General features: G+C 42.3%; 3 protein-coding genes and 1 pseudogene across 4 annotated transcripts in view; all 4 read left to right on the top strand.

The window, feature by feature from the left end:
• Positions 1 to 2,554: 2,554 nt before the first annotated feature.
• LOC311368749 lies at positions 2,555 to 6,177 on the top strand (annotated as a pseudogene). Its single transcript has 6 exons — positions 2,555 to 4,478; positions 4,630 to 4,793; positions 4,888 to 5,108; positions 5,217 to 5,346; positions 5,448 to 5,545; positions 5,765 to 6,177. The product of its transcript is annotated as an uncharacterized misc_RNA (transcript).
• Positions 6,178 to 7,185: 1,008 nt separating this feature from the next.
• On the top strand, positions 7,186 to 12,822 carry LOC311368598 (uncharacterized protein). The gene is made up of 7 exons (XM_084487402.1): positions 7,186 to 7,323; positions 8,305 to 10,246; positions 10,328 to 10,491; positions 10,577 to 10,797; positions 10,905 to 11,034; positions 11,106 to 11,203; positions 11,784 to 12,822. Exons 2-7 carry the CDS (start codon positions 8,323 to 8,325, stop codon positions 12,019 to 12,021), a joined length of 2,775 nt encoding a protein of 924 aa, XP_084343528.1. The 5' UTR covers positions 7,186 to 7,323; positions 8,305 to 8,322; the 3' UTR covers positions 12,022 to 12,822.
• A 359-nt stretch (positions 12,823 to 13,181) lies between these two features.
• On the top strand, positions 13,182 to 18,796 carry LOC311368443 (uncharacterized protein). The gene is made up of 7 exons (XM_084487248.1): positions 13,182 to 13,332; positions 14,312 to 16,253; positions 16,353 to 16,516; positions 16,602 to 16,822; positions 16,930 to 17,059; positions 17,137 to 17,234; positions 17,820 to 18,796. The coding sequence occupies exons 2-7, from the start codon at positions 14,330 to 14,332 to the stop codon at positions 18,055 to 18,057; spliced, it is 2,775 nt and encodes a 924-aa protein (XP_084343374.1). The 5' UTR covers positions 13,182 to 13,332; positions 14,312 to 14,329; the 3' UTR covers positions 18,058 to 18,796.
• Positions 18,797 to 18,963: 167 nt separating this feature from the next.
• The window catches only part of ccdc149a (coiled-coil domain containing 149a), a gene marked incomplete at its 3' end in the record, with an annotated part of 11,997 nt that continues 4,853 nt past the window's right edge, over positions 18,964 to 26,107 (top strand). Inside the window, exons 1-10 of the mRNA XM_084487532.1 lie at positions 18,964 to 19,087; positions 19,988 to 20,149; positions 20,752 to 20,793; positions 21,783 to 21,890; positions 22,263 to 22,379; positions 22,852 to 23,024; positions 23,507 to 23,579; positions 23,682 to 23,757; positions 24,291 to 24,435; positions 24,802 to 24,878. Of these exons, the coding sequence (XP_084343658.1) occupies positions 19,037 to 19,087; positions 19,988 to 20,149; positions 20,752 to 20,793; positions 21,783 to 21,890; positions 22,263 to 22,379; positions 22,852 to 23,024; positions 23,507 to 23,579; positions 23,682 to 23,757; positions 24,291 to 24,435; positions 24,802 to 24,878 (1,024 nt within the window). The 5' untranslated portion in view covers positions 18,964 to 19,036. The remainder of the gene's footprint in view (positions 19,088 to 19,987; positions 20,150 to 20,751; positions 20,794 to 21,782; positions 21,891 to 22,262; positions 22,380 to 22,851; positions 23,025 to 23,506; positions 23,580 to 23,681; positions 23,758 to 24,290; positions 24,436 to 24,801; positions 24,879 to 26,107) is intronic.

The following is a 26,107-nucleotide window of genomic DNA, read 5'->3' as shown; positions in this document are numbered from 1 at the left end:
TAACGGCACTGACAATAAGCCAGTCGAAACTAGATGCGGAAAGTGTGTCACCTACAGAGTTTGTTATGTATGATCATTCATAAACCCCATGTTATTTCCCATAGACATTTGACAGAGGGAACCGGAGCCTCGGAGGCGGGACTTATTCTTCAGAGGTCTATTGCTTGTTGACCGGAAACGGAAAGGGGGGCTGTTTACGTTTGGTTGTAGTCTTTTCGCTTGGTTCTCCGTCTCAACAGTTGGGCTAGAACCGAGCGAAAAGACTACAACCAAACGTAAACAGCCCCCCTTTCCGTTTCCGGTCAACGATTGGAAACGGACCAATGGGGGTGTCGGTGAGAACACAGGGTTGTGCAGTCAGAGTTCCAAAGTTTATAGGTTTCATTCTCCGAAGGTACGAGCAGTACTGTATGGATGTGTGTGTGGTTTCTAAGAAGCAAACAAAAAGTACAACAATCAGCTCCACAATTCAGTTAAATAATAAATCTTTCAACAAGCCTTATAAGATTACATAAAAAATGAATTGACCACAAAACAAACACATTGCTCAGTGTACGCACACAAGGAGTTCAAAGGCACCGCTCGCAAGGCTTCAGTGTGTCTGAAACGCAGTGCACATGAACAGTTGCTGTCGGGAACACGCGTAGGCATGAGCGTCATCACTGACGAGGCGTCTTGTTACCAGGACCGCAAACGTGCTTTTATGCCGCCTTCAAAACACTCAGATTTTCTGTGAGTTTCGGAGGTTCAGACCTTAAGCTCAGAGGAAAGTGCTTTGAACACTCCGTTGGGTCGGAGTTTTCGCTCTGAGTTTCGTGCAGAAGTTAAGCAACCCGAGTCCTCTGAGATTACGTCACAACAATGGCTGCCCATTTCAATGATACAATAAAGTGAACTTGCAGCAAGCACTAGAGGCTAACCTAACACCCATTCTAACATTTGCATTACAATACATTATAGCTTACAATTATAAACATCATCTAATAAATTCTCGCTCATGTTCAACCATCACAAGCAGTTCTAATAACTGATTCATCTGTTGTTATGAAGTCTAGTCTCAAGAACGATTTTATGTCATAGCCTACGCACTTCTGAGGGGCGTTTCCTGAACACTCAATTTTGGAAGAAGGGAAGGTTTACGTAAAGACACATAAGAGCTGCCGAACCTCAGAGCTGTTTTGAAGGCGGCATTAAACCACGATCCGCTACAGGAGTGAGTGACGTAGCAGTTGGATGTGGATGTCCATGTCCTACAGGCTGCGGCCAGACCCTACTCGGAATAGGCTGCATTCTACGTGGTGGCCTACAGGAGGCTCCAGAATAGGCATGGGCAAAAAGATTATTTTCCGGGAATCAGTTCTTTCAGTTCCCGTCACTGTCACAAATCGTTCGTTTGATTCATTCGTTCAGTTCGTTCAGTTGTTAAGTCATATTGTCTGTTACGTCATTTGGCAGGGAATCTCAGGTGTCTGGCCTCACCCCTTTTCTTTAAAATATGAGGTACACCTGCAAATAGAGCCTTTTAAAACACCAGAAGGTCTCAGACGGTGACAGTGCTCGGGAAAACAGCTAATTCATGTAGCATTAGCCTACGACGCCGCTCGAGCATTACACGTGTGTGGTTTTAAGAAGAATAGCCCAAGCTGCTCTGTTCATTTGGATCTTTTATTTATGTGACCATATTTTTGTTTTATGTAAAAAAAAAAAAGGAATCAGTTCTCTTCTTTTTGGGAATCAGTTCTCGTCGTTCACCGTCGGGATTTGTTTGTTCTGACCGAATCGTTCGCGAATCGCCCATGCCTACTCCAGAACCCTTAAACAGAATGCATGTAACATTACACGTCCCCTTTAAGGAGGAGCTCACACACCAGAGATACGAAACTCTCGTCAAGAAAAAAGTTCCACGTTGGTGAAACTGAGGTTCACTTTACTTTGCTCTGCTGTTGTTCCAAGTTCTCCACGACAATGGTGAGTAAAGAGACCCTCACATCTCTAGAAGTCTTCTTAAAGCTCTGTAATATCTGTAATATATATGTCTAATATATCTATATATATTAATATATGTAATATATCCACAGTCTCTGAGACCTTTTACTTTATTAACAAAAAAATCAATTTCTGGTTTCGAGGCAAAGCTTCCCTGTCCTTAAGATCAGCGGAACCTCAACAAAACATTTCAGCCAATAATCAAATTAAGTTACATTAAAGTACCCAAAATGTGACATTTTATTTACTGTACCTTTTTATTATATTATGTGTTGGTTCTAGATACTGTACAGGCAACGTGATCAAATACAAGGAGTGGCTCTTGATAAGAGAAAGCTGAGGGCAAAGTCTTGAAATGATAAACTTTTAACAGTCACCGTAAATACATTTGAATAATAGTAAATTAAGATTGAATGCAGTACAGGGCATACAGAAATGCTCTGAGCAAGGAACCTGTACACAATAATTTGCATTTGACAGTTTCATTAATCATTTGCATTTAAGGAACCAACAGCTATTGCACTGACCTAATGACTTTATCACCCCACAGGTATTGTAAAGAGAAGATATGAGTTTCATGCAGATCCAGTTAGTCCAACAAGAGACTCCCATCATAAAGGAAACACATCCAATAATTCAGTGTATAATTAACAACAAACCTAAACAGCTCAAACTATTTCTTAAGAAACATGACATTAATGGACTTTACCCATGCAAGGAGCTAAACGATGAGGTCTCCCCTTTGATTGCTGCTATTGCTTTTAAAAACAAGGATATTTTTTCTTTTCTTCTTCATCAAGCTCCAAACCCCAACACACGTTCACGCCGTTGTTGGACACCTTTTCATTATGCTTTATCTAACAAAGTTCACATTTTTTATGTGGAACGATTGCTGGCAGAAAAAGCTGATCCAAATGGAGACATTCATAATCCATTAAAAATGACACCACTGCAAACAGCTGCTCACTTTGACAGAGATGATGTTGCAGAAGCATTAATCGGTGCAGGTGCAGTTGTTACAACCTCTCTCATAAAAAGCCCTGAATTAGATACTGTCAATGACAAGTTATCTAATATGATACAACGTTTAGCTTCGAATGGTGTCCAAATCTGTTCAAAAATTTAAGATTTTGTTGATCTGGACATTGCAGTAACACGAAAGAGTCCTAAAGAGGTTTTCCAGTTGTTTGATCATGTTATGTTCCTTAAGCATCCTCAGACACATCTAAGTGTTATTGATGCTGTGTTAGGTGTCACTGGGCCACAGGAAAAAGAATACCGTAGTAAAGGTATCAAGTGGCTGAAGGACAACCATAAATTGAACCAATACATTGAGGAGGCTGTCAAAAACTTTCGAAACCTTTCAAAAGAATTTCAGCCTTTAGTTGTTCGTAATCTGCATACTGTCTTTTGCACTTTGACAGAGATACCAAATAACATATCACTGGTTTTCATACCTAAATTACTTGAGCTGCTTTCTACAAAAATGTTGAATCCGAGTATACTGGAATTTGTTGTGGTTACACTCTATGTGATTGCACAGAAAACCAAAGTGAAAAATGACTGGGATTGGGATTTCATTAAGAATTTAGGCTCAGGAATTTCTTACTTTATAAACAATAATCACTCAGCAACTACAGATTATGCCTATGGCATTTTTGCAAACCTCGTTTCAACTGAACATGCCAACAGAATGTTTACATCGATTGGGTTAACTTCTGTGCCTGAAGGGGTTCTTACATCTGCAGAAATGAGGATGGATGACAATCTCAAAGAAGGTCTAAGGCACCTGCAGAAATATTTAATCCACCCAAGCCCAGCATCAGAAGTTTCCATATCAGCTGATAAAGAGCTTTTGGCGCCCAAGAAAAAGAAGAAAAAGAAGAAGAGAAAAAACAAACATGAGGAGCAGAACGATGAACTGCACAACGCTTCGAGTGACCTCTCCACAGCTTCTGTGCAGGAATCTGTTTCAAATGAACTCCAACCTGGCATCACCACATTTAGAAAAGAGCAGAAGTGGTTCAAAATAAGTGAGAGATGGAGCGAGAAATTAGAGAAGCTTTCGAAAACTGACGATGTCGTCAAAGTTGGAAGCATAATGTTTGTGAACAAGGAGGAATTTCGCATCGCGAAAGGGAGCGATGGAACTGAGGTCTTCCTTGGCCTCAGAGAGGATGGCACTGAGGTGGCAGTGAAGAGAATGTCTAGATCGAACTACCAAGTGCTGAAGAACGAGGAATTATTCCTAAGACTTCCAAAGCTTGATCATGAAAATATTGTGAGATACATGGATTTTGCCGAAGATGAGAACTTTGGTTACCTTGCACTTCAACTTTGTGAGTGCACCCTGGAGGAATTCCTAAAACCAGATTTGACAGAAGAACAGAAGAGAAAACTTGTTAAAGAGGTTTTATCTAGCTTGAGTGTGCTCCATGGTCAGACTCCTCAAATTATCCATCGGGATATTAAACCACAGAACGTCTTGTTAGGTAAGAAATGTGTGTAAGCATATTTTGTATATATTGGATATATATGTATATATATATATACATATATATATATATATATATATATATATATATATATATATATATATATATATATATATATATATATATATATAATATCCTGATTTTACAGATGTTTGTGGTAAGGCGCGTTTGGCTGATTTTGGCATAAGCAGAAGATTGCCCATTGGTCAGACTTCCTTGCACACAAAAGGTGCTGGAACAAAGTGCTGGATGGCCAGAGAGACCTTAGATGAGGATGTAGATGTACCATGCAAGATGAGCGCTGACATACAGGTTTGTGTTATGTAAAAATTAATGGGTGAGTTAATAGTGTTTTCTTCTAGAATCTTTTTCTTTCATTATTAATTATTTTTCCTTTTTCATGTAGGTTGCAGGGATGTTAACATATTACATCCTATCTGGAGGACATCATCCTTTTGGTAAAAAAGTTGAATGCGAGTACAACGTTTACCGTGGCCATTACAGTCTTGAACATTTTCAAGATGCGATGGCAAAGAATCTCATTGAATGGATGATCAACAAAAATCCAAAAGAAAGGCCTACAGTGAAACAATGCCTGGCCCATCCCTTCTTCTGGTCCAGACTAAGGTATTAAGATTATTTATATGAATTGACAATTGATGCATATCCAGAGATTGTTTGCTAAGCTTTTTTTTTTACTTTGTTGAAAATGTTTAAATGTGAATCCTTTATCAGAAAAATGGAATACTTAAAAAGTATTGGCAATGAAGAGGAGGTGAGAAACTACAGAGCGACGGACAAACGCCTCCTGGATGAACTGGATGGGGATGTAGGGGAGGCAAGCTGGAAGGACTGGAAACACAAGGTGAAGCGCAAGGCATTTGTCTTTGTTTTTGTGTCTTTGTATTGAGAGAGAGAGTGAGAGAGAGAGAGCGAGAGAGAGAGACTGATTTGATGCTCTTTCAGTTTCCACCAGAGTTGGTGCAGAAGATGGACGGCAAAGGGAAGTATTCTGAAAACACTGCAGGATTACTTCGCTTCATACGCAACCTCCTTGAACACTAGTAAGTAAAGATCAGATGGGCTGCAGAACTCCTTGAACTAATAACCTTCATTAACCCTGGTTCATTTCTAACGAAATGATAATGTTTTGTTCAATTGCAGATATTTGAAACCCCCAACTATTGAGACCCGATATATTTCAGATAGCGATACATTATAACATAATATTGATACTATTGTAAATGATAATTAATAATAATCATATTGTCTTTGTTCTACAGTCCTGAGGACGCAGAGGACACTGATTTGATGGCCACATTTCCTGATCTCTTTGGAGGTGTCTACGTTTTTGCCAAAAACAAAGGTTGGAACAGCAGAGTCAGCCTGAGAAGGATGATTCAAGAGGATCAGGACCTCACATCCGGAGGTGCGATGAACACGCTCAGCCTGGAGGACCGGCCTCCAGGCTTCTCTGTGCCTGTCCAGGAGTCAGGAGGACCCCCCCATTCTGTCACCGTCATACCATGAATGTGTGGCTGAATGGGGTGGGAGGACGCTGTGAAGCATAGATCTGAGTTCCATCATAGAAAACGTCTCCTATCTGCAGCATTAGATAAAAACACCCATCTCTCTAAATCCACGCAGTTCCTAATTTGTCTTCTTTATAACCTGACTGTATTAATCAATAGACAGAGTTAAGTATTCAGCTTTTGGTTGATCTTTTGTGACCTCGCTCGTCCGATTTTCTTCTGGACACGGAAGCTGTTTGGTTTGCTTGTTGTTGAAGGTCCTTTTTATTCCCTTCTTAATATGTTGAGTATGTTCATCAATGAAGATAATTTTTTAATCAACTTTTATTTCTGATGTTCTGTGATCTACAGTGAGAACTATATATGTAGCTGGTTCCAAATGTATTTTTTTGTATAAGAACAAACTGTTTGACTCACTTACAGATTCATAACTTTACTCTTGTATTGTGTGACTTTGTACAGTTTCTTTGAGTACATTGAAAAGCTCTGAATTTAAAATAATAACAATGTGGTTTTTTTTAAATTATTGTTTATATTATTATATACTTTGTATATAAAGCTTCCCCTTTAAGGTATATTTGTAATTGTGATGGCTTCCTATTCCAGCCCCTGAGAGGGTAGCGAGGCGCCCATCACCAGATAGCTATACACTCTTATCTGGAGTAACGCTAGGTAGCTTCAATGACGAGGCAGCATAAAGTCTGTTGTCAACGTGCATGTTCATTTATTGAAGATGTAGCATTCCCTTGTGTCCAAGTTGTTTCTGATCGTGTGGAACTGTAAATAAACCAATGCAAAAATGACTATGAAATAAAATAAATAGATATTATGAAATCTGAGCAGAAATAATTCCTATAAACATTGAACTAATATATCACAAACTAAGCTTCTCCAAGGCTTACACGGGCAGATGGAGCCAAATGAAAAGAGGAATCTTAGACCTAGCAGGAACATGGCTACTAACCTCTTAACTAATCAAGAAACTAACATGTGACTTTAAACAACCAATGAGAACGCAGACATCTAAATTCACAGGAATAGGCTGCATTCTACGTGGTGGCCTACAGGAGGCTCTAGAACCCCTTAAACAGAATGCATGTAAATTACACGTCCCCTTTAAGGAGGAGCTCACACACCAGAGAAACGAAACTCTCGTCAAGAAAAAAGTTCCACGTTGGTGAAACTGAGGTTCACTTTATTTTAGACTGAGGTTCACTTTACTTTAGACTGAGGTTCACTTTACTTTGCTCTGCTGTTGTTTCATCAGACTAAACTTAACTGTTCACCATTGAAAGTGCTCCATGACAATGGTGAGTAAAGAGACCCTCACGTCTCTAGAAGTCTTCTTAAAGCTCTGGTATATCTGTCATATATCTGTCTAATATATCGATATATATATACTGTATATATATATTCATATACCTGTAATATATCCACAGTCTCTGAGACCTTTTATTTTTATTAACAAAAGATTCAATATCTGTGTGCGAGGCAAAGCTTCCCTGTTCTTAAGATCAGCTGAACCTCAACAAAACTAAAATAACATTTCAGCCAATAATCAAATTAAGTTACATTAAAGTACCCAAAATGTGACGTTTTCTTTACTGTTCTTCTATCATGTGTTGGTTCTAGATACTGTACAGGCAACGTGATAAAATACAGGGAGTGGCTCTCTTATGATGTCACTGATCAGAGAAAACTGAGGAGAAAGTCTTAAAATCATGAACTTTAACAGTCACCGTAAACACATTTGAACGATAGTCTATTACAATAGAATGCAGTACAGGTCATACAGAAATGCTCTGAACAAGGAACCTGTGAAAATACTTTGCATTTGACAGTTTCACAAATCAACTATCACAGACACATTGAAAACAACTAAGTGTTTGAACATGTCCACACTCGCATAAAGGCACGTTGCTCTCATCCAATTTGAATCCATTCAAATAAGTTTTTTGATAAATGCACATTTTATTTAAGGAAGTTCATCAGAAAGCTCAGAACAGAACTGCTTTCAACACAATTATTAAAACTTGAAATCCAAATTAAAACCACCACAAACTAAATGCCCCTACAGGACATTACAATGAATATAAAACAAACAAACCCACTTAACTGATCTAACTGTACAAAAGGATTGTTGTGCAAAACAGAAATTGTGACCAAAAATAACAAGAAGAGGCATTGTTGATTTCATTTAGTATTTCAATATTGATGCAAGAATGTATTGCATATTGCATTTAAGGAACCAACAGCTATTGCAGTGACCTAATGACTATATCATCCCACAGGTATTCTGAAAAGAAGACATGAATTTCCAGTTGGAACTTGTCGAAAAAGAGGCTCCCATCATAAAGGAAACACACCCAGTAATTCAGTGTATAATCAGAAACAAACACACCAAGCTCAAACTATTGCTTAAGAATTATGACGTTAATGGACTTTACCCATGCGAGGAGCTAATGGATGAGGTCTCCCCTTTGATGGCTGCTGTTGCATTTCAAAAGGAGGGCATTTTTTTATCTCTTCTGCATGAAGGTGCAAACCCAAACACGTGTTCACGCAATCGTTTGCACACACCTTTGAATTTTGCTTCATTTTTCAAAGGTCACATTTCTTATGTGCATCAATTGCTGGCAGCAAAAGCTGATCCAAATAAAGGCATTAATAATCAGATGACTCTGACCCCACTGCAAGCCGCTGCCATCAATGACAGAGATGATATTGCAAAAGTACTAATCGGTGCAGGTGCAGTTGTCACAACGTGTACTTTGCCAATCCCTCAACATAATGCTTACAACGACAAGGTATCTAAAATGATACATCGCTTAGCATCGAATGGTGTCCAAATCTGTTCAAATCTTAAAGATTTTGTTGATCTGGACATTGCAGTGAGACAAAAGAGTCCTGAAGAGGTTTTCCGGTTGTTTGATCATGTTATGCTGCTTAAGCATCCTCAGACACATCTAAGTGTTATTGATGTTATGTTAAGTGTTTCTGGGCCACGGGAAACTGAATACTGTAGTAAAGGTATCAAGTGGCTGAAGGACAAACATAAATTAAACCTCTACATTGAAGATGCTGTCAAAAACTTTACAAACCTTTCAAAAGAAGTCCAACCTGTAGTTGTTCAGAATCTGCAAACTGTCTTTTGCACTTTGACAGAAATCCCAAATAATGTGTCACTGGCTTTCATACCTAAATTACTTGAGCTGCTTTCCACAGAAATGTCGAATCAGAGTGTACTGGAATTAGTTGTGGTTACACTCTATGTGATTGCACAGAAAACCAAAGTGAAAGATGATTGGGATTGGGATTTCATTAAGAATTTAGGCTCAGGAATTTATGACTATATAAACACAAATCACTCAGCAACTACAGATTATGCCTATGGCATATTTGCAAACCTTGCTTCAACTGAACACGCCAGCAGAATGTTTACATCAATTGGGTTAACTTCTGTGCCCGAAGAAATTCTCACAGCTGCAGGAATGAGGATGGATGACAATCTCAAAGAAAGTCTAAGGCACCTGCAGAAATATTTAATCCACCCAAGCCCAGCATCAGAAGATTCCGTAGCAGCTGATAAAGAGCTATTGGCACCAAAGAAAAAGAAGAAAAAGAAGAAAAGAAAAAACAAACATGAGGAGCAGAACGATGAACTGCACAACGCTTCGAGTGACCTCTCCACAGCTTCTGTCCAGGAATCTGTTTCAAATGAACTCCAACCTGGCATCACCAAATTCATAAAAGAACATAAGTGGGTTCAAATAAGTGAGAAATGGAGCGAAAAATTAAAGAAGCTTTCAAAAACGGAGGACGTCGTCAAAGTTGGAAGCATCATATTTGTGAACAATGATGAATTTCGCATAGCAAAGGGGAGCGATGGAACTGAGGTCTTCCTTGGCCTCAGAGAGGATGGCACTGAGGTGGCAGTGAAGAGAATGTCGAGATCGAACTACCAAGTGCTGAAGAACGAGGAATCATTCCTAAGACTTCCAAAGCTTGATCATCCATTTATTGTGAGATACATGGATTTTGCCGAAGATGAGAACTTTGGCTACCTTGCACTTCAACTGTGTGAGTGCACCCTGGAGGAATTCATAAGAGATGGTGTGCCAGAAGAACGGAAGAGAAAACTTGTTAAGGAGGTTTTATCTAGCTTGAGTGTGCTCCATGGTCAGACTCCTCAAATTATCCATCGGGATATTAAACCACAGAACGTCTTGTTAGGTAAGAAATGTGTATTATGTATGATTTTTATATATATATATATATATATATATATATAAAATTTTAATCCTGATTTTACAGATGTCTGTGGTAAGGCACGTTTGGCTGATTTTGGAATAAGCAGAAGATTGCCCATTGGTCAGACTTCCTTGCACACAAAAGGTGCTGGAACAAAGTGCTGGATGGCCAGAGAGACCTTAGATGAGGATGTAGATGTGCCATGCAAGATGAGCGCTGACATACAGGTTTGTGTTATGTAAATACGAATTGCTGATAGAGTGATAGAAATATTTTTCTTTCATTATTAATAATTTTTCCTTTTTCATGTAGGTGGCAGGGATGTTAACATACTACATCTTATCTGGAGGACATCATCCTTTTGGCAGAGGCTGTAAGTGTGAGAGCAACATTTTTGATGGTTTGTACAGTCTTGAACATGTTCAGGATCCGATCACAAAGGATCTTGTGAAGTGGATGATCAACAAAAATCCAAAAGAAAGGCCTGCAGTGCAGCAATGCCTGGCCCATCCCCTCTTCTGGTCGCCTTCAAGGTATTACGTTTGATGTATAATATGAATTGACCACTGATGCATTTCATGAAATTGCGTGTATTGATTGATTTCTTTGTTTTTGTTTATTAATGTTAATTCTTTATCAGAAAAATAAGATACTTAAATAGTATCGGTAATGCGGAGGAGGTGAGAAACTACAAAACGACGGACAAATGCCTCCTGGATGAACTGGATCGGGATGTAGGGGAGGCAAGCTGGAAGGACTGGAAACAAAAGGTAGAGAGAGAGAGAGAGAGAGGTAGAGAAAGAGAGAACAAGAACTCATCTGTGGTTTGATGCTGTTTCAGTTCCCACCGGCGACAGTGAAGAGATTGGACGGCAAAGGGACGTGTTCTGAAAACACTGCAGGATTACTTCGCTTCATACGGAACCTCATTGCACATCCGTAAGTAAACATCATACGATACGATACAACTTTATTAATCCCCCGTAGGAGAAATTAGTTTGTTGCAAAAGAACAGCAGCAGTAGAAAAACACAGGATAATAATAAATTATATACAATACAATAAGAATACAAAGTATTAATACAAACAAAGATAGACGCTAAGGGAAAATGCTAAACGAAATGCTAAAGTAAGGAGAAGACAAGACAAACAGAACAAACAACAACAAATAACAAATAGACAGTATAAATAGTGTAAATTATAAAAAGTGTAAAGTATAAAGTGTAAATTATAAATTATGAAGTAAGCTAAGTTCCAGAAATGCAATATAAAATCATCATCAGATGGGCTGCAGACATCCTTGACGTAATACACTCCAATAACCCTGGTTCATTTCTATACAATGAAAATGTGTTATTAGCCTGGTCTACATGCATTGCTTTTAATGTTTTGTTCAATTGCAGATATTTGGAAACCCCAACCTTGAGACACAATGTATTTCAGATAGCGATACATTATAACATAATAATGTCACTATTGTAAATGATAATTAATAATAATCATTTGTCTTTGTTCTACAGCTCTGAGGACGAAGAGCACATTGATTTGATGGCCACATTTCCTGATCTCTTCGGAGGTGTCTACGTTTTTGCCAAAAACAAAGGTTGGAACAGCAGGGTCAGTTTGTTTCAAGAGGATCAGGACCTCACATCCGGAGGTGCGATGAACACGCTCAGCCTGGAGGACCGGCCTCCAGGCTTCTTTGTGCCTGTCCAGGAGTCAGGAGGACCCTCCCATTCTGTCACCGTCATACCATGAATGTGTGGCTGAATGGGGTGGGAGGATGCTGTGAAGCATAGATCTGAGTTCCATCATAGAAAACGTCTCCTATCTGCAGCATTAGATAAAAACACCCATCTCTCTAAATCCACACAGTTCTTAATTTGTCTTCTTTATACCCTGACTGTATTAATCAATAGACAGAGTTAAGTATTCAGCTTTTGGTTGATCTTTTGTGACCTCGCTCGTCCGATTTTCTTCTGGACACGGAAGCTGTTTGCTTGTTGTTGAAGGTCCTTTTTATTCCCTTCTTAATATGTTGAGTATGTTCATCAATGAAGATAATTTTTTAATCAACTTTTATTTCTGATGTTCTGTGATCTACAGTGAGAACTATATATGTAGCTGGTTCCAAATGTATTTTTTTGTATAAGAACAAACTGTTTGACTCACTTACAGATTCATAACTTTACTCTTGTATTGTGTGACTTTGTACAGTTTCTTTGAGTACATTGAAAAGCTCTGAATTTAAAATAATAACAATGTGTTTTTTTTAATTATTGTTTATATTATTATATACTTTGTATATAAAGCTTCCCCTTTAAGGTATATTTGTAATTGTGATGGCTTCCTATTCCAGCCCCTGAGAGGGTAGCGAGGCGCCCATCACCAGATAGCTATACACTCTTATCTGAAGTAACGCTAGGTCGCTTCAATGACGAGGCAGCATAAAGTCTGTTGTCAACGTGCACGTTCATTTATTGAAGATGTAGCATTCCCTTGTGTCCAAGTTGTTTCTGATCGTGTGGAACTGTAAATAAACCAATGCAAAAATGACTATGAAATAAAATAAATAGATATTATGAAATCTGAGCAGAAATAATTCCTATAAACATTGATGAACTAATATATCACAAACTAAGCTTCTCCAAGGCTTACACGGGCAGATGGAGCCAAATGAAAAGAGGAATCTTAGACCTAGCAGGAACATGTCTACTAACCTCTTAACTAATCAAGAAACTAACAACATGTGACTTTAAACAACCGATGAGAACGCAGACATCTAAATTCACAGGAATAGGCTGCATTCTACGTGGTGGCCTACAGGAGGCTCTAGAACCCCTTAAACAGAATGCATGTAAATTACACGTCCCCTTTAAGGAGGAGCTCACACACCAGAGAAACGAAACTCTCGTCAAGAAAAAAGTTCCACGTTGGTGAAACTGAGGTTCACTTTATTTTAGACTGAGGTTCACTTTACTTTAGACTGAGGTTCACTTTACTTTGCTCTGCTGTTGTTTCATCAGACTAAACTAAACTGTTCACCATTGAAAGTGCTCCATGACAATGGTGAGTAAAGAGACCCTCACGTCTCTAGAAGTCTTCTTAAAGTTCTGGTATATCTGTCATATATCTGTCTAATATATCGATATATATACTGTATATATATTCATATACCTGTAATATATCCACAGTCTCTGAGACCTTTTATTTTATTAACAAAAGATTCAATATCTGTGTGCGAGGCAAAGCTTCCCAGTTCTTAAGATCAGCTGAACCTCAACAAAACAAAAAAAACATTTCAGCCAATAATCAATTAAGTTACATTAGTACCCCAAATGTGACCTTTTCTTTACTGTTCAAACCTTTTCTTCTATCATGTGTTGGTTCTAGATACTGTACAGGCAACGTGATAAAATACAGGAAGTGGCTCTCTTATGTCACTGATCAGAGAAAACTGAGGAGAAAGTCTTAAAATCATGAACTTTAACAGTCACCGTAAACACATTTGAACGATAGTCTATTACAGTTGAATGCAGTACAGGTCATACAGAAATGCTCTGAACAAGGATCCTGTGAAAATACTTGGCATTTGACAGTTTCATAAATCAACTATCACAGACACATTGAAAACAACTAAGTGTTTGAACATGTCCACACTCGCATAAAGGCACGTTGCTCTCATCCAATTTGAATCCATTCAAATAAGCTTTTTGATAAATGCACATTTTATTTAAGGCAGTTCTTCAGAAAGCTCAGAACAGAACTGCTTTCAACACAATTATTAAAACTTGAAATCCAAATTAAAACCACCACAAACTAAATGCCCCTACAGGCGTTACAATGAATATAAAACAAACAAACCCACTTAACTGATCTAACTGTACAAAAGGATTGTTGTGAAAAATAGAAAGTGTGACCAAAATTAACAAGAAGAGGCATTGTGGATTTCATTTAGTATTTCAATATTGATGCAACAATGTATTGCATATTGCATTCATGGCAGCAACAGCTATTGCAGTGACCTAATGACTATATCATCCCACAGGTATTCTGAAAAGAAGACATGAATTTCCAGTTGCAATTTGTCGAAAAAGAGGCTCCCATCATAAAGGAAACACACCCAGTAATTCAGTGTATAATCAGAAACAAACACACTAAGCTCAAACTACTGCTTAAGAATTATGACGTTAATGGACTTTATCCATGCAAGGAGCTAAATGAGGAGATCCCCCCTTTGATGGCTGCTGTTGCATTTCAAAGGGAGGGAATTTTTTTATCTCTTCTGCATGAAGCTGCAAACCCAAACGGGTGTTCGCGCAATCGTTTGCAAACACCTTTGAATTTTGCTTCATTTTTTAAAGTTCCAATTTTTTATGTGCATCAATTGCTGGCAGCAAAAGCTGATCCAAATGAAGGCATTAAAAATCAGATGGCTCTGACCCCACTGCAAGCCGCTGCCATCAATGACAGAGATGATATTGCAAAAGTACTAATCGGTGCAGGTGCAGTTGTCACAACGTGTACTTTGCCAACCCCTCAACATGATGCTTACAACGACAAGGTATCTAAAATGATACATCGCTTAGCATCGAATGGTGTCCAAATCTGTTCAAAAATTAAAGATTTTATTGATCTGGACATTGCAGTAAGAAAAAAGAGTCCTGAAGAGGTTTTCCAGTTGTTTGATCATGTTATGCTGCTTAAGCATCCTCAGTCACATCTAAGTGTTCTTGATGTTATGTTAAGTGTTTCTGGGCCACGGGAAACTGAATACTGTAGTAAAGGTATCAAGTGGCTGAAGGACAAACATAAATTAAACCTCTACATTGAAGATGCTGTCAAAAACTTTACAAACCTTTCAAAAGAAGTCCAACCTGTAGTTGTTCAGAATCTGCAAACTGTCTTTTGCACTTTGACAGAAATCCCAAATAATGTATCACTGGCTTTCATACCTAAATTACTTGAGCTGCTTTCCACAGAAATGTCGGATCAGAGTGTACTGGAATTAGTTGTGGTTACACTCTATGTGATTGCACAGAAAACCAAAGTGAAAGATGATTGGGATTGGGATTTCATTAAGAATTTAGGCTCAGGAATTTATGACTATATAAACACAAATCACTCAGCAACTACAGATTATGCCTATGGCATATTTGCAAACCTTGCTTCAACTGAACACGCCAGCAGAATGTTTACATCAATTGGGTTAACTTCTGTGCCCGAAGAAATTCTCACAGCTGCAGGAATGAGGATGGATGACAATCTCAAAGAAAGTCTAAGGCACCTGCAGAAATATTTAATCCACCCAAGCCCAGCATCAGAAGATTCCGTAGCAGCTGATAAAGAGCTATTGGTACCAAAGAAAAAGAAGAAAAAGAAGAAAAGAAAAAACAAACATGAGGAGCAGAACGATGAACTGCACAACACTTCGAGTGACCTCTCCACAGCTTCTGTCCAGGAATCAGTTTCAAATGAACTCCAACCTGGCATCACCAAATTCATAAAAGAACATAAGTGGGTTCAAATAAGTGAGAAATGGAGCGAAAAATTAGAGAAGCTTTCAAAAACGGAGGACGTCATCAAAGTTGGAAGCATCATATTTGTGAACAATGATGAATTTCGCATAGCAAAGGGGAGCGATGGAACTGAGGTCTTCCTTGGCCTCAGAGAGGATGGCACTGAGGTGGCAGTGAAGAGAATGTCTAGATCGAACTACCAAGTGCTGAAGAACGAGGAATCATTCCTAAGACTTCCAAAGCTTGATCATCCATTTATTGTGAGATACATGGACTTTGCCGAAGATGAGAACTTTGGCTACCTTGCACTTCAACTGTGTGAGTGCACCCTGGAGGAATTCATAAGAGATGGTGTGCCAGAAGAACAGAAGAGAAAACTTGTTAAGGAGGTTTTATCTAGCTTGAGTGTGCTCCATGGTCAGACTCCTCAAATTATCCATCGGGATATTAAACCACAGAACGTCTTGTTAGGTAAGAAATGTGTATTATGTATGATTTATATATATATATATATATATATATATATATATATATATATATATATATAAAATTATAATCCTGATTTTACAGATGTCTGTGGTAAGGCACGTTTGGCTGATTTTGGAATAAGCAGAAGATTGCCCATTGGTCAGACTTCCTTGCACACAAAAGGTGCTGGAACAAAGTGCTGGATGGCCAGAGAGACCTTAGATGAGGATGTAGATGTGCCATGCAAGATGAGCGCTGACATACAGGTTTGTGTTATGTAAATACGAATTGGTGATAGAGTGATAGAAATATTTTTCTTTCATTATTAATTATTTTTCCTTTTTCATGTAGGTGGCAGGGATGTTGACATACTACATCTTATCTGGAGGACATCATCCTTTTGGCAGAGGCTGTAAGTGTGAGAGCAACATTTTTGATGGTTTGTACAGTCTTGAACATGTCCAGGATTCGATCACAGAGGATCTTGTGAAGTGGATGATCAACAAAAATCCAAAAGAAAGGCCTGCAGTGCAGCAATGCCTGGTCCATCCCTTCTTTTGGTCGCCTTCAAGGTATTACGTTTGATGTATAATATGAATTGACCACTGATGCATTTCATGAAATTGCGTGTATTGATTGATTTCTTTGTTTTTGTTTATTAATGTTAATTCTTTATCAGAAAAATAAGATACTTAAATAGTATCGGTAATGCGGAGGAGGTGAGAAACTACAAAACGACGGACAAATGCCTCCTGGATGAACTGGATCGGGATGTAGGGGAGGCAAGCTGGAAGGACTGGAAACAAAAGGTAGAGAGAGAAAGAGAGGTAGAGAGAGGTAGAGAGAGAGAGAACAAGAACTCATCTGTGGTTTGATGCTGTTTCAGTTCCCACCGGCGACAGTGAAGAGATTGGACGGCAAAGGGACGTGTTCTGAAAACACTGCAGGATTACTTCGCTTCATACGGAACCTCATTGCACATCCGTAAGTAAACATCATACGATACGATACAACTTTATTAATCCCCCGTAGGAGAAATTAGTTTGTTGCAAAAGAACAGCAGCAGTAGAAAAACACAGGATAATAATAAATGATATACAATACAATAAGAATACAAAGTACTAATACAAACAAAGGAAGACGCTAAGGGAAAATGCTAAACGAAATGCTAAAGTAAGGAGAAGACAAGACGAACAGAACAAACAACAACAAATAACAAATAGACAGTATAAATAGTGTAAATTATAAAAAGTGTAAAGTATAAAGTGTAAAGTAAATTATAAATTATGAAGTAAGCTAAGTTCCAGAAATGCAATATAAAATCATCAAAAGATGGGCTGCAGACATCCTTGACGTAATACACTCCAATAACCCTGGTTAATTTCTATACAATGAAAATGTGTTATTAGCCTGGTCTACATGCATTGCTTTTAATGTTTTGTTCAATTGCAGATATTTGGAAACCCTAACCTTGATACACAATGTATTTCAGATAGCGATACATTATAACATAATAATGTCACTATTGTAAATGATAATTAATAATAATCATTTGTCTTTGTTCTACAGCTCTGAGGACGAAGAGCACATTGATTTGATGGCCACATTTCCTGATCTCTTCGGAGGTGTCTACGTTTTTGCCAAAAACAAAGGTTGGAACAGCAGGGTCAGTTTGTTTCAAGAGGATCAGGACCTCACATCTGGAGGTGCGATGAACACGCTCAGCCTGGAGGACCGGCCTCCAGGCTTCTTTGTGCCTGTCCAGGAGTCAGGAGGACCCCCCCATTCTGTCACCGTCATACCATGAATGTGTGGCTGAATGGGGTGGGAGGACGCTGTGAAGATGTGAGTTCTATCATAGAAAACGTCTCCTATCTGCAGCATCAGATAAAAGCACCGTCTAAATCCACACAGTTCCTAATTTGTCTCCTTTATACCATGACTGTGTCAATCAATAGACTATTTACAGTGAGAACTATTTGTATATCTTGCTCCAAATGTCTTTTTTGTATAAGAACAAGCTGTTTGATTCGCTTAGATTCTTCATTTTACTCTTGTATTGTGTTACTTTGTAAAGTTTCTTTGATTTAATTGAAAAGCTCTGAATTGAAAATAATAAGATGTAGTATTTTTATAATTTTTTATATTATTATATACTTTGTCAGACACTACTTCTGAGCTTTGTGGACTCACTATAATCGCTGAGGGGAATTGCAAAGATTAGGAAATGCCGAGAATGAGCTGTATTTCTGCGGTCCGTTTATTGTATACTTCTGTCAGGTTTTATCCCTCCATGCATAACATGTGAACATCTTTTGTATTTTCTCACTTGCATAACAATAAAAACAGCCACATTTCTCGAGTAGGCTTATACGTCAAATTTTCAATTCAAGTCATGTGGTTTTTAGAAAAATAAAAGGGGAACAGGGGAATTCATGATGTTGGATGTGAATTTTTTGTATTCTTTTTGTACATTATAATACATCCATGATTCTGTTATTTGTGGATAAACCTGAAACTTACATTTGATAATAAAATTAATCTCTTCACCATCTGCGACGTATAAAGCTTCTTGAAATTATTTATTATTATTATTATCAGTAATCTTCCCTCCGGCGACACGCCCACATCCGCTTATGACAACGCCCACACTTCGTGACGTCACACGGTAAACAAACGGAGGTGGGGATACGTCACGCCGAGGGGAGGCACGGGGGTAGAGAGAGAGAGAGTCAACTGAGAGTCGAGGACTTCAAAAGCCGCTCCTATCTCAGCGGGAGGAGAATATGCACTCTCCGGAGAGGACGGAGAGCGACTGGCAGGGGCTGGTGTGCGAGGTGAGCGCTGTCACTCATCTCTGCTGTCACTCATCTCCCGTCAACTCGGCTCCATATGGGACCAGCCGACAGTGCGTCTCGAAAACATCGCGAGATGTTCGTGTTCTCACGATGTGTTCTCCTTGTTTCTATCTCTTTTTTGTGGGTTCTCCTTGTGTTCTCGCGAAATTTACGAGACGCACTGTTCTTTAGCCATTGAACCGTACGATCATTAAAGTGGATATTGTTGGGAAGTGAGTGCTGTCACTCTGTGTATCCTTCCCGGACCACCGCGTCATCTCTGCCCCGTATGGGATTGAAAGATCGCGAGAACACCCTTGTGTTCCCGCGATCTTACTAACTTTTTTCGTCCTTGTGTTCTCGCGATGTTTACGAGATGCACTGTTCTCTCACTATTGAACCATATAATCATTAAAGATCATTCAATCGATCACATTCTTCTTCTACAATCACCCCTGTGCGTGTTTTGGTACACGTCCTAACCGGATGCACCACTTGTAGATCATTAATAACGAATTCATATCCACATTCGGGATGATTCATATCTTTTCAAACCACAAATTAATAAGTTGAACCTAAAGTCGTTTAGGCGTATGTTGTTTTTATTATTATTATTAGTATTATCATCACTACAATTACTATATCTCATTTCGGTATTCACAAGAGGGTGATTTTCACCCATACCATATCTATATGCTTATAACAGTGTTGTAAATATTAAGTTACTCTTCCACCTGAATAAGTAAGTAAAAATCGAATTATGCCTTTTAAAAAGAGGCCTTAAGTTAACACCAAACCTCCCTAACTAAGAACTAACTAACCTGATACAATTGTTTTACTACAACAACAACAACAACAACAAATGCCCTTATCGTATATCTTCTTCGCCCTGCTGGCCAGTTCTTAGTGTGCAAGCGTAAACTGGAGAGCAAGAAGGAGGCGCTGCTCATCCTGTCCAAGGAGCTGGACAACTGCCAGCAGGAGAGGGACCAGTACAGGCTGATGGCCAACCAGCTCCGCGAACGCCACCAGGGACTCAAGAAGAAGTACAGAGAGCTCATCGTGAGGAAGAGACGCACCAGTCACATGGCACTTTTTTTTTTTTTTTTTTTTTACAACTTTTGGTTAGGCTTCAGTGAACTACGCTATTGCTTTTATATATACATAAACAACAGTTAGAGTTAGGCGCGGAGTGATACTGAACTCTGTAAACTGAACGGGCGTCATAGCTGTGTGTATACGCTCAATATACAACGGTTGGGAACCAATCAGATCGCTTGATTTAGGCCCCCCGTTTTATAAATATATATATACATTGTTGTGGGTTGTACAACAGTGAAGTATGTGGTGATAAAACAATAGCAAAAAAACAATAACAATACAATAGTGGCAGTTCAAATTTGATAGTAATGACGAAAGCAACCCCCCCCTCCTACCCGGCCCACCCTCTGATTATCAAAACGAGGTGTCAGACACATGAAGTGGCTCTTTGATCGTGAGTCAAGTCCCCTTTTGAGTTGCACATTTCCACTTCTTCCATGGATGCAAAAAAAAATTAAATTTCTCTACTCTTCTCAAACGTCAACACAAAAACTAAAATTTCATTTTCCTCGACACAAAACAAAACAAGTCCAATAATCCCGAACCGCGGTTGTGCATTTCAGGATGGCGGCGATCCGTCCATGCCACCAGAGAAACGCCACCAGGTAAGTGGTTACCCTGTCCCGCCACCGCCACTCCACACACAAGCATCCGGCCACACACGTGTGTGTGTGTGTGTGTGTGTGTGTCACATAGCCATCCAGTCCCCCCCTCCCACTATTGTATGTTGTACGTCCTGGCAATTCATGTACGCACTGAATGTAGTACGCACTTACTGTATGTTATTTTTATTCATAGTACTTCATTGTATAGCATTAGCTAGCTATCATCGCTGTATATGGGGAATGGGTTAACCTAGTGATGGTTAGTGCTTGGCACTTCTTCTATGAACATCCTTACTGTACTGACAGAGATATATTGTTTCACTTTCTTCTGACAAATGTACTTATTGTTAGTCACTTTGGATAAAAGTGTCTACTATACGCCACAAATGTAAATGTAAATGTGATGATGATGACCTGATGATGATTAGGGGTGGGAAAAATAATCGATTCTTCGATGCATTGCAATTCTCTCTAAAATGATTCTGTCTCAATGCAGAAAAATGTATAATTGGAAACAAATTTAATTAAATATATTTATTTTTCATTTGTTTGCCTGCTGCAGAGCGCTACAGAAAACTTCTATCTGCCTGCGAGTTCTGTGCGCAGAGAACCTTTATCAAAAATTATAAAATATGAGACAACGTAATTCATCAGTTGATTGTCTTTAATGATCATCACACAAGTAGGAAGTGATTAGCAAACTCTGAGTAGCAAACTCGGATGTATATATATATTTTTGAAAACCCCGCATGGAAATGTACATAAAAAAAAATTGTTGCATCTCAATGCATCGATGATCGTTTTAGAATCGAATCGTTGACCTCGGAATCGGAATCGAATCGTGAGGTGCCAAGAGACTCCCACCCCTGATGATGATGATGATGATGATGGTGGTGGTGATGATGATGATGATGGTAGTGATGGTGATGATGATGGTGGTGGTGATGATGGTGATGATGTTGACGGAGGGCCACTGGCTCGCCCCCCAGGTCAACCTGGCCCAGCTGCTGAGAGACTCCCGGGAGCGGGCCAGGAAGCAGGCGGAGGAGGTGAAGGAGCTCGCCCAGAGGCTGAGCGAAGCCCAGGGCGACAACAAGGTGGACCGCCGCCAGACGCACACGCACGCACACACACATACATGCACGCGTGCACACACACACACATGCACGCACGCACACAGACACACGCCTACATGCACGCACACATACATGCGCACACACACACACACACAGGCTTGTGCACGCACACACACACACACACACACACACACACACACACACATACACACATGCACACACGTGTACACGCACATACACAAAGAACATTTAAAATGTTCTGCTCCATATAATCTGTCTTTATTTTCTCTCTGTCATTCCCCCTCCCTCTTTCTCCCATTGGTCCCTCCCTCTCTCTCTCCCTCTTCCTCTCCCTCTCCCATTGGTCCCTCCGTCTCCGTGGCGACCGGGCAGCTCCTGAGGATGACCATCACGCGGCAGCGGCTTGGCGACCAGGACGTGGGCGTGCGCCACTTCCCAGCCTACGAGCGAGAGGACCTGGTTCTACAGCTGGAGAGGGCGGGGCTACAGGTGAGAGGGCGGGGCTACAGGTGAGAGGACCTGATTCTACAGCTAAAGCGGGCGGGGCTACAGGTGGGGGGGCAGGGCTACAGGTGAGAGGGCGGGGCTACAGGTGAGAGGACCTGATTCTACAGCTAAAGCGGGCGGGGCTACAGGTGGGGGGCGGGGCTACAGGTGAGAGGACCTGGTTCTACAGCTAAAGCGGGCGGGGCTACAGGTGGGGGGCGGGGCTACAGGTGAGAGGACCTGGTTCTACAGCTAAAGCGGGCGGGGCTACAGGTGGGGGGGCGGGGCTACAGATGAGAGGGCGGGGCTACAGGTGAGAGGACCTGGTTCTACAGCTAAAGCGGGCGGGGCTACAGGTGGGGGGGCGGGGCTACAGATGAGAGGGCGGGGCTACAGGGGAGAGGACCTGGTTCTGGTTGTGGTTCCTGGGGACGGTTCCTGCGGTGGAACCCTGGCTCATGGTTCCTCGCCCCAGGTGGAGCAGACGGAGCACAGCGTGGAGGCCCTGGCGGACGAGCTGCAGGACGTGAAGGCGGAGAGAGACGCGTTCCGGGAGAAGGCGGAGCGTCTGAACCTGGAGCTCAACCACATCCTGGGGGGCGGCGGCGCCCGCGTCCTCGACCTGGACGCCCTCTGCACCGAGAACAGGTGTGTGTGTGTGTGTGTGTGTGTGTGTGTGTGTTTTGATAATTCCATCGAGACATTCATTGATTAATGAAATAATCAAAAATAAAGATAAACGTGTAAGACGATGATTCTCACCAAGCTAAAATGGGATCTATATTTTTCTATTTATCATTCAACACATACATTCATAGACCTCTGAAAATTAAGTCCCGCCTCCAAGGCTCCGGTTCCCTCGGTCAAATGTCTATGGGAAATAACATGGGGTTTATGAATGATCGTACATAACAAACTCTGCAGGTGGCCGAGAAGTGAAAGCTCCGTCACGTTTTGAACTACACACTTTTTCCATCTAGTTTCGACTGGGCTTTTGGATTGTGGGTGCCGTTAAAGTAGACTATATAATCGTTTGCTACTTTAACAGCACTGTTACAGTAGTAAAGGTCTATTATTATCAAACTCATGACTGGGCTGCCCTCATTGGTTCTCCATCCCTCTGTCTGAAGGTATTTACACGAGCGCTTCAGCCAAGTGCAGGAGGAGGTCGGCCTCCTGAAGACCAACATCACCAAGTACAAGGTAGGACCGCTCGCTGGGGTCTAAGCTCAGCGCTCAGCGCACAAACCCTACTGACCGCTACACCCACCCCCACCCCCCCCCCCCCCCCCCCCCTCCGCACAGACCGCCCTGGAGAAGAGGAGATTCTCCCAGGGGCGATCCAGCGCCGGGCTGACCGGGGTGCTCTCCGCCAAACAGGGTAAAGAAAACTGAAATCATCCAACGCAGACGAGAGACATTCACACTCACATTCACATCCGGGGCGTTTAGCCGACGCGGCTCACAATGAGTCCATTTGTCAGAAGAAAGAGGAAGCAACAATATAATATGGGGATCATTAAAGCCACAAGCCACATCGGCAGCAGCTGGACGGACGGACTGATGTGGCAGCAGTGGCAGCCGCCCGTCCAGTGCGAGGAGCAGGCCTCTGTGACTGACAGCCGACAGCACAAGTGGCACGCTGGAGGCAGAGGCGGGGAAAAACAAGCCAGGGGAGGCGGGTGGGACGTGTCACGCCCCCGCCATCCCATGTCTGTCTCTTGTCAACGTTTCGCTCTCACCCCACCCCCCCCCCGTCTCCCGTCTCCCCCCCGTCCCTCCTTTATGCGTCTGCCTCCGTTGGGCTCCTCTTGTTCGTACCTTGGTTTGTTCGTCGGTTTGCTCCGTTCCTGTCCGTCCCCGGTTTGATTTCTCCCTCCTCCTCCTCCCCCCCCCCCCCCCTCCCCCCTCCAGTCCAGGAGCTGCTCCTGGAGGAGCGGGGCTGCAGCCTGCCGGCCACGCCCCAGTCCATCAGCGACCTGAAGGCCCTGGCCACCGCCCTGCTGGAGACCATCCACGACAAGAACCTGGTGGTGCAGCACCAGAGACACACCAACAGGTCCGTCACACCCTCATCCCGGGACGGGGTGGGGGGGGTGGGGTGGGGGGGGGGGGGGGGGGGGTGAGGGGTGAGGGGAGTTTGAATAGGTTGATTCCACACGGTGTTTGTTCAAGCGCTCTGAGAATCCTCCTCCACCTCCCAAGTCAAACACCCTGCACACACACACACCCTGCACACACACAACCTGCACACACACAACCTGAACACACACCCTGCACACACACACACACACACACACACATACAGAGCGAGAGAAAGAGAGAGACACAGACCGACAGCCAGACAGACAGACAGACTGACAGGTTCCTGTGTCACCCCCCCCCCTCCCGGTGTGTGTGTGTGTGTGGTGTCTCCTCTCCGCAGGCTCCTGGGGAACCGGGTGGCGGGTCTGGAGAGGAAGCTGAAGACCCTGGAGGTGTCCGGGCTGTGGAGTCTCCCAGGTGCTCCGCCCCCTCCTGTACACACCCTGTAACCACGGCAACACGCTGGCCCACGCCTCACTCCTCTCTCTCTCCCACCCTCTCTCTCCCTCTAGCTCTCTCTCTCTTTCTCTCCCTCTCCGTCTCGCCCTCTTTCTCTCCCTCTCCCTCCCTCCCTCCCTCCCCCCCTCCCTCCCTCCCTCCCTCCCTCTCTCTGGGCTGTGTCTCTTGACCTTCTGCGTGTCTGTGGGTCCCGGGCGTGTGTGCTCCCTCTGCCCCACTCAGCCCGTGCCCGGGCCCTCACTGAGCCCTGCCAAGCATCCTCTGGGGCCCGCCAGAACGGACGCCACCTCCTGCCCACCGCTCCAATGTGTCCGCCCTGATTGACCCCACACACACGCACGCACGCACGCACGCACACGCACGTGCATGCACACACATGCACTCCCCCTCGTTCTCTCTTCTTCTCCCTCTCCTTCTCTCCATCTCCCTCTCCCTCTCTCTCTCTCTCTCTCTCTCTCTCTCTCATCTCTCCTCTCTCTCTCTCTCTCTCTCTCTCTCTCTCTCCCCCTCCAATGTGTCCCCTCGATTGACCCCCACACACACACACACACACACACACACACACACACAGTGTGCGTGGGTGTGGCCATGATGCCATCAATGGCCTTCATTGAGGCCCCTCCCCCCTGCCGTGCGCGCCGTGCTTCCCCGCGCGGCCGTTGACTCTCGAGACCAGCGGCTCGTCTCAAAGCGCCGCGGCTCCAGAGGTCGCGAGCTGAAGCGACGCCGCGACTGCGATCAACGTGTCTTTGACACGATGTGTTGAGGGTTACACCGGTGATGTCTTTGTACTAAGTAGTCCTCCTCGAACAGCTCAGAGTCGTCGTAGTCGTTTTTTTTTTTTACAAATCAGTGAGAAGGTCCGGTATTTCGACTCAAATACACTTTCGTATGGCAAAAGAGCAACGATAAGCAAGCCCAAATCGCAGCGGTTCCGGGCCCGACCACCAGAGGGGGCTGTTGCTCTGCGTACGAGGCGCCCCCCCCCGCGCGCCGGTCCGGGCCGGTGGCTGGATGGAAGTGCCCTGTCACGAGAGCGTCATTCTCGCCGCCATAAAAAGTGACAAGCATCCATTACTGAAAATGATTGCGCACATTACAAACACATTTAGGAGAATGTGCCGTTATTAGGGAATCTGTAGACGGGGGTTGGGCGGGGGGGGGGGTTGGGGTTGGGGGGGGGGGGC

The sequence above is a fragment of the Micromesistius poutassou genome (genome assembly GCF_964030765.1).
Source record: "Micromesistius poutassou genome assembly, chromosome: 23".
NCBI lineage: Eukaryota > Metazoa > Chordata > Actinopteri > Gadiformes > Gadidae > Micromesistius > Micromesistius poutassou.
This window is presented reverse-complemented; position numbering and strand designations above follow the sequence as displayed.

Bases quoted from the DNA above. Each gene is read 5' to 3' on its own strand.
- LOC311368598 (XM_084487402.1), top strand. From the start codon at position 8,323: ATGAATTTCCAGTTGGAACTTGTCGAAAAAGAGGCTCCCATCATAAAG. The intron at 11,035-11,105 runs GTAGAGAGAGAG...ATGCTGTTTCAG, and splicing joins GGAAGGACTGGAAACAAAAG to TTCCCACCGGCGACAGTGAA. The intron at 11,204-11,783 runs GTAAGTAAACAT...TTTGTTCTACAG, and splicing joins CGGAACCTCATTGCACATCC to CTCTGAGGACGAAGAGCACA.
- LOC311368443 (XM_084487248.1), top strand. From the start codon at position 14,330: ATGAATTTCCAGTTGCAATTTGTCGAAAAAGAGGCTCCCATCATAAAG. The intron at 17,060-17,136 runs GTAGAGAGAGAA...ATGCTGTTTCAG, and splicing joins GGAAGGACTGGAAACAAAAG to TTCCCACCGGCGACAGTGAA. The intron at 17,235-17,819 runs GTAAGTAAACAT...TTTGTTCTACAG, and splicing joins CGGAACCTCATTGCACATCC to CTCTGAGGACGAAGAGCACA.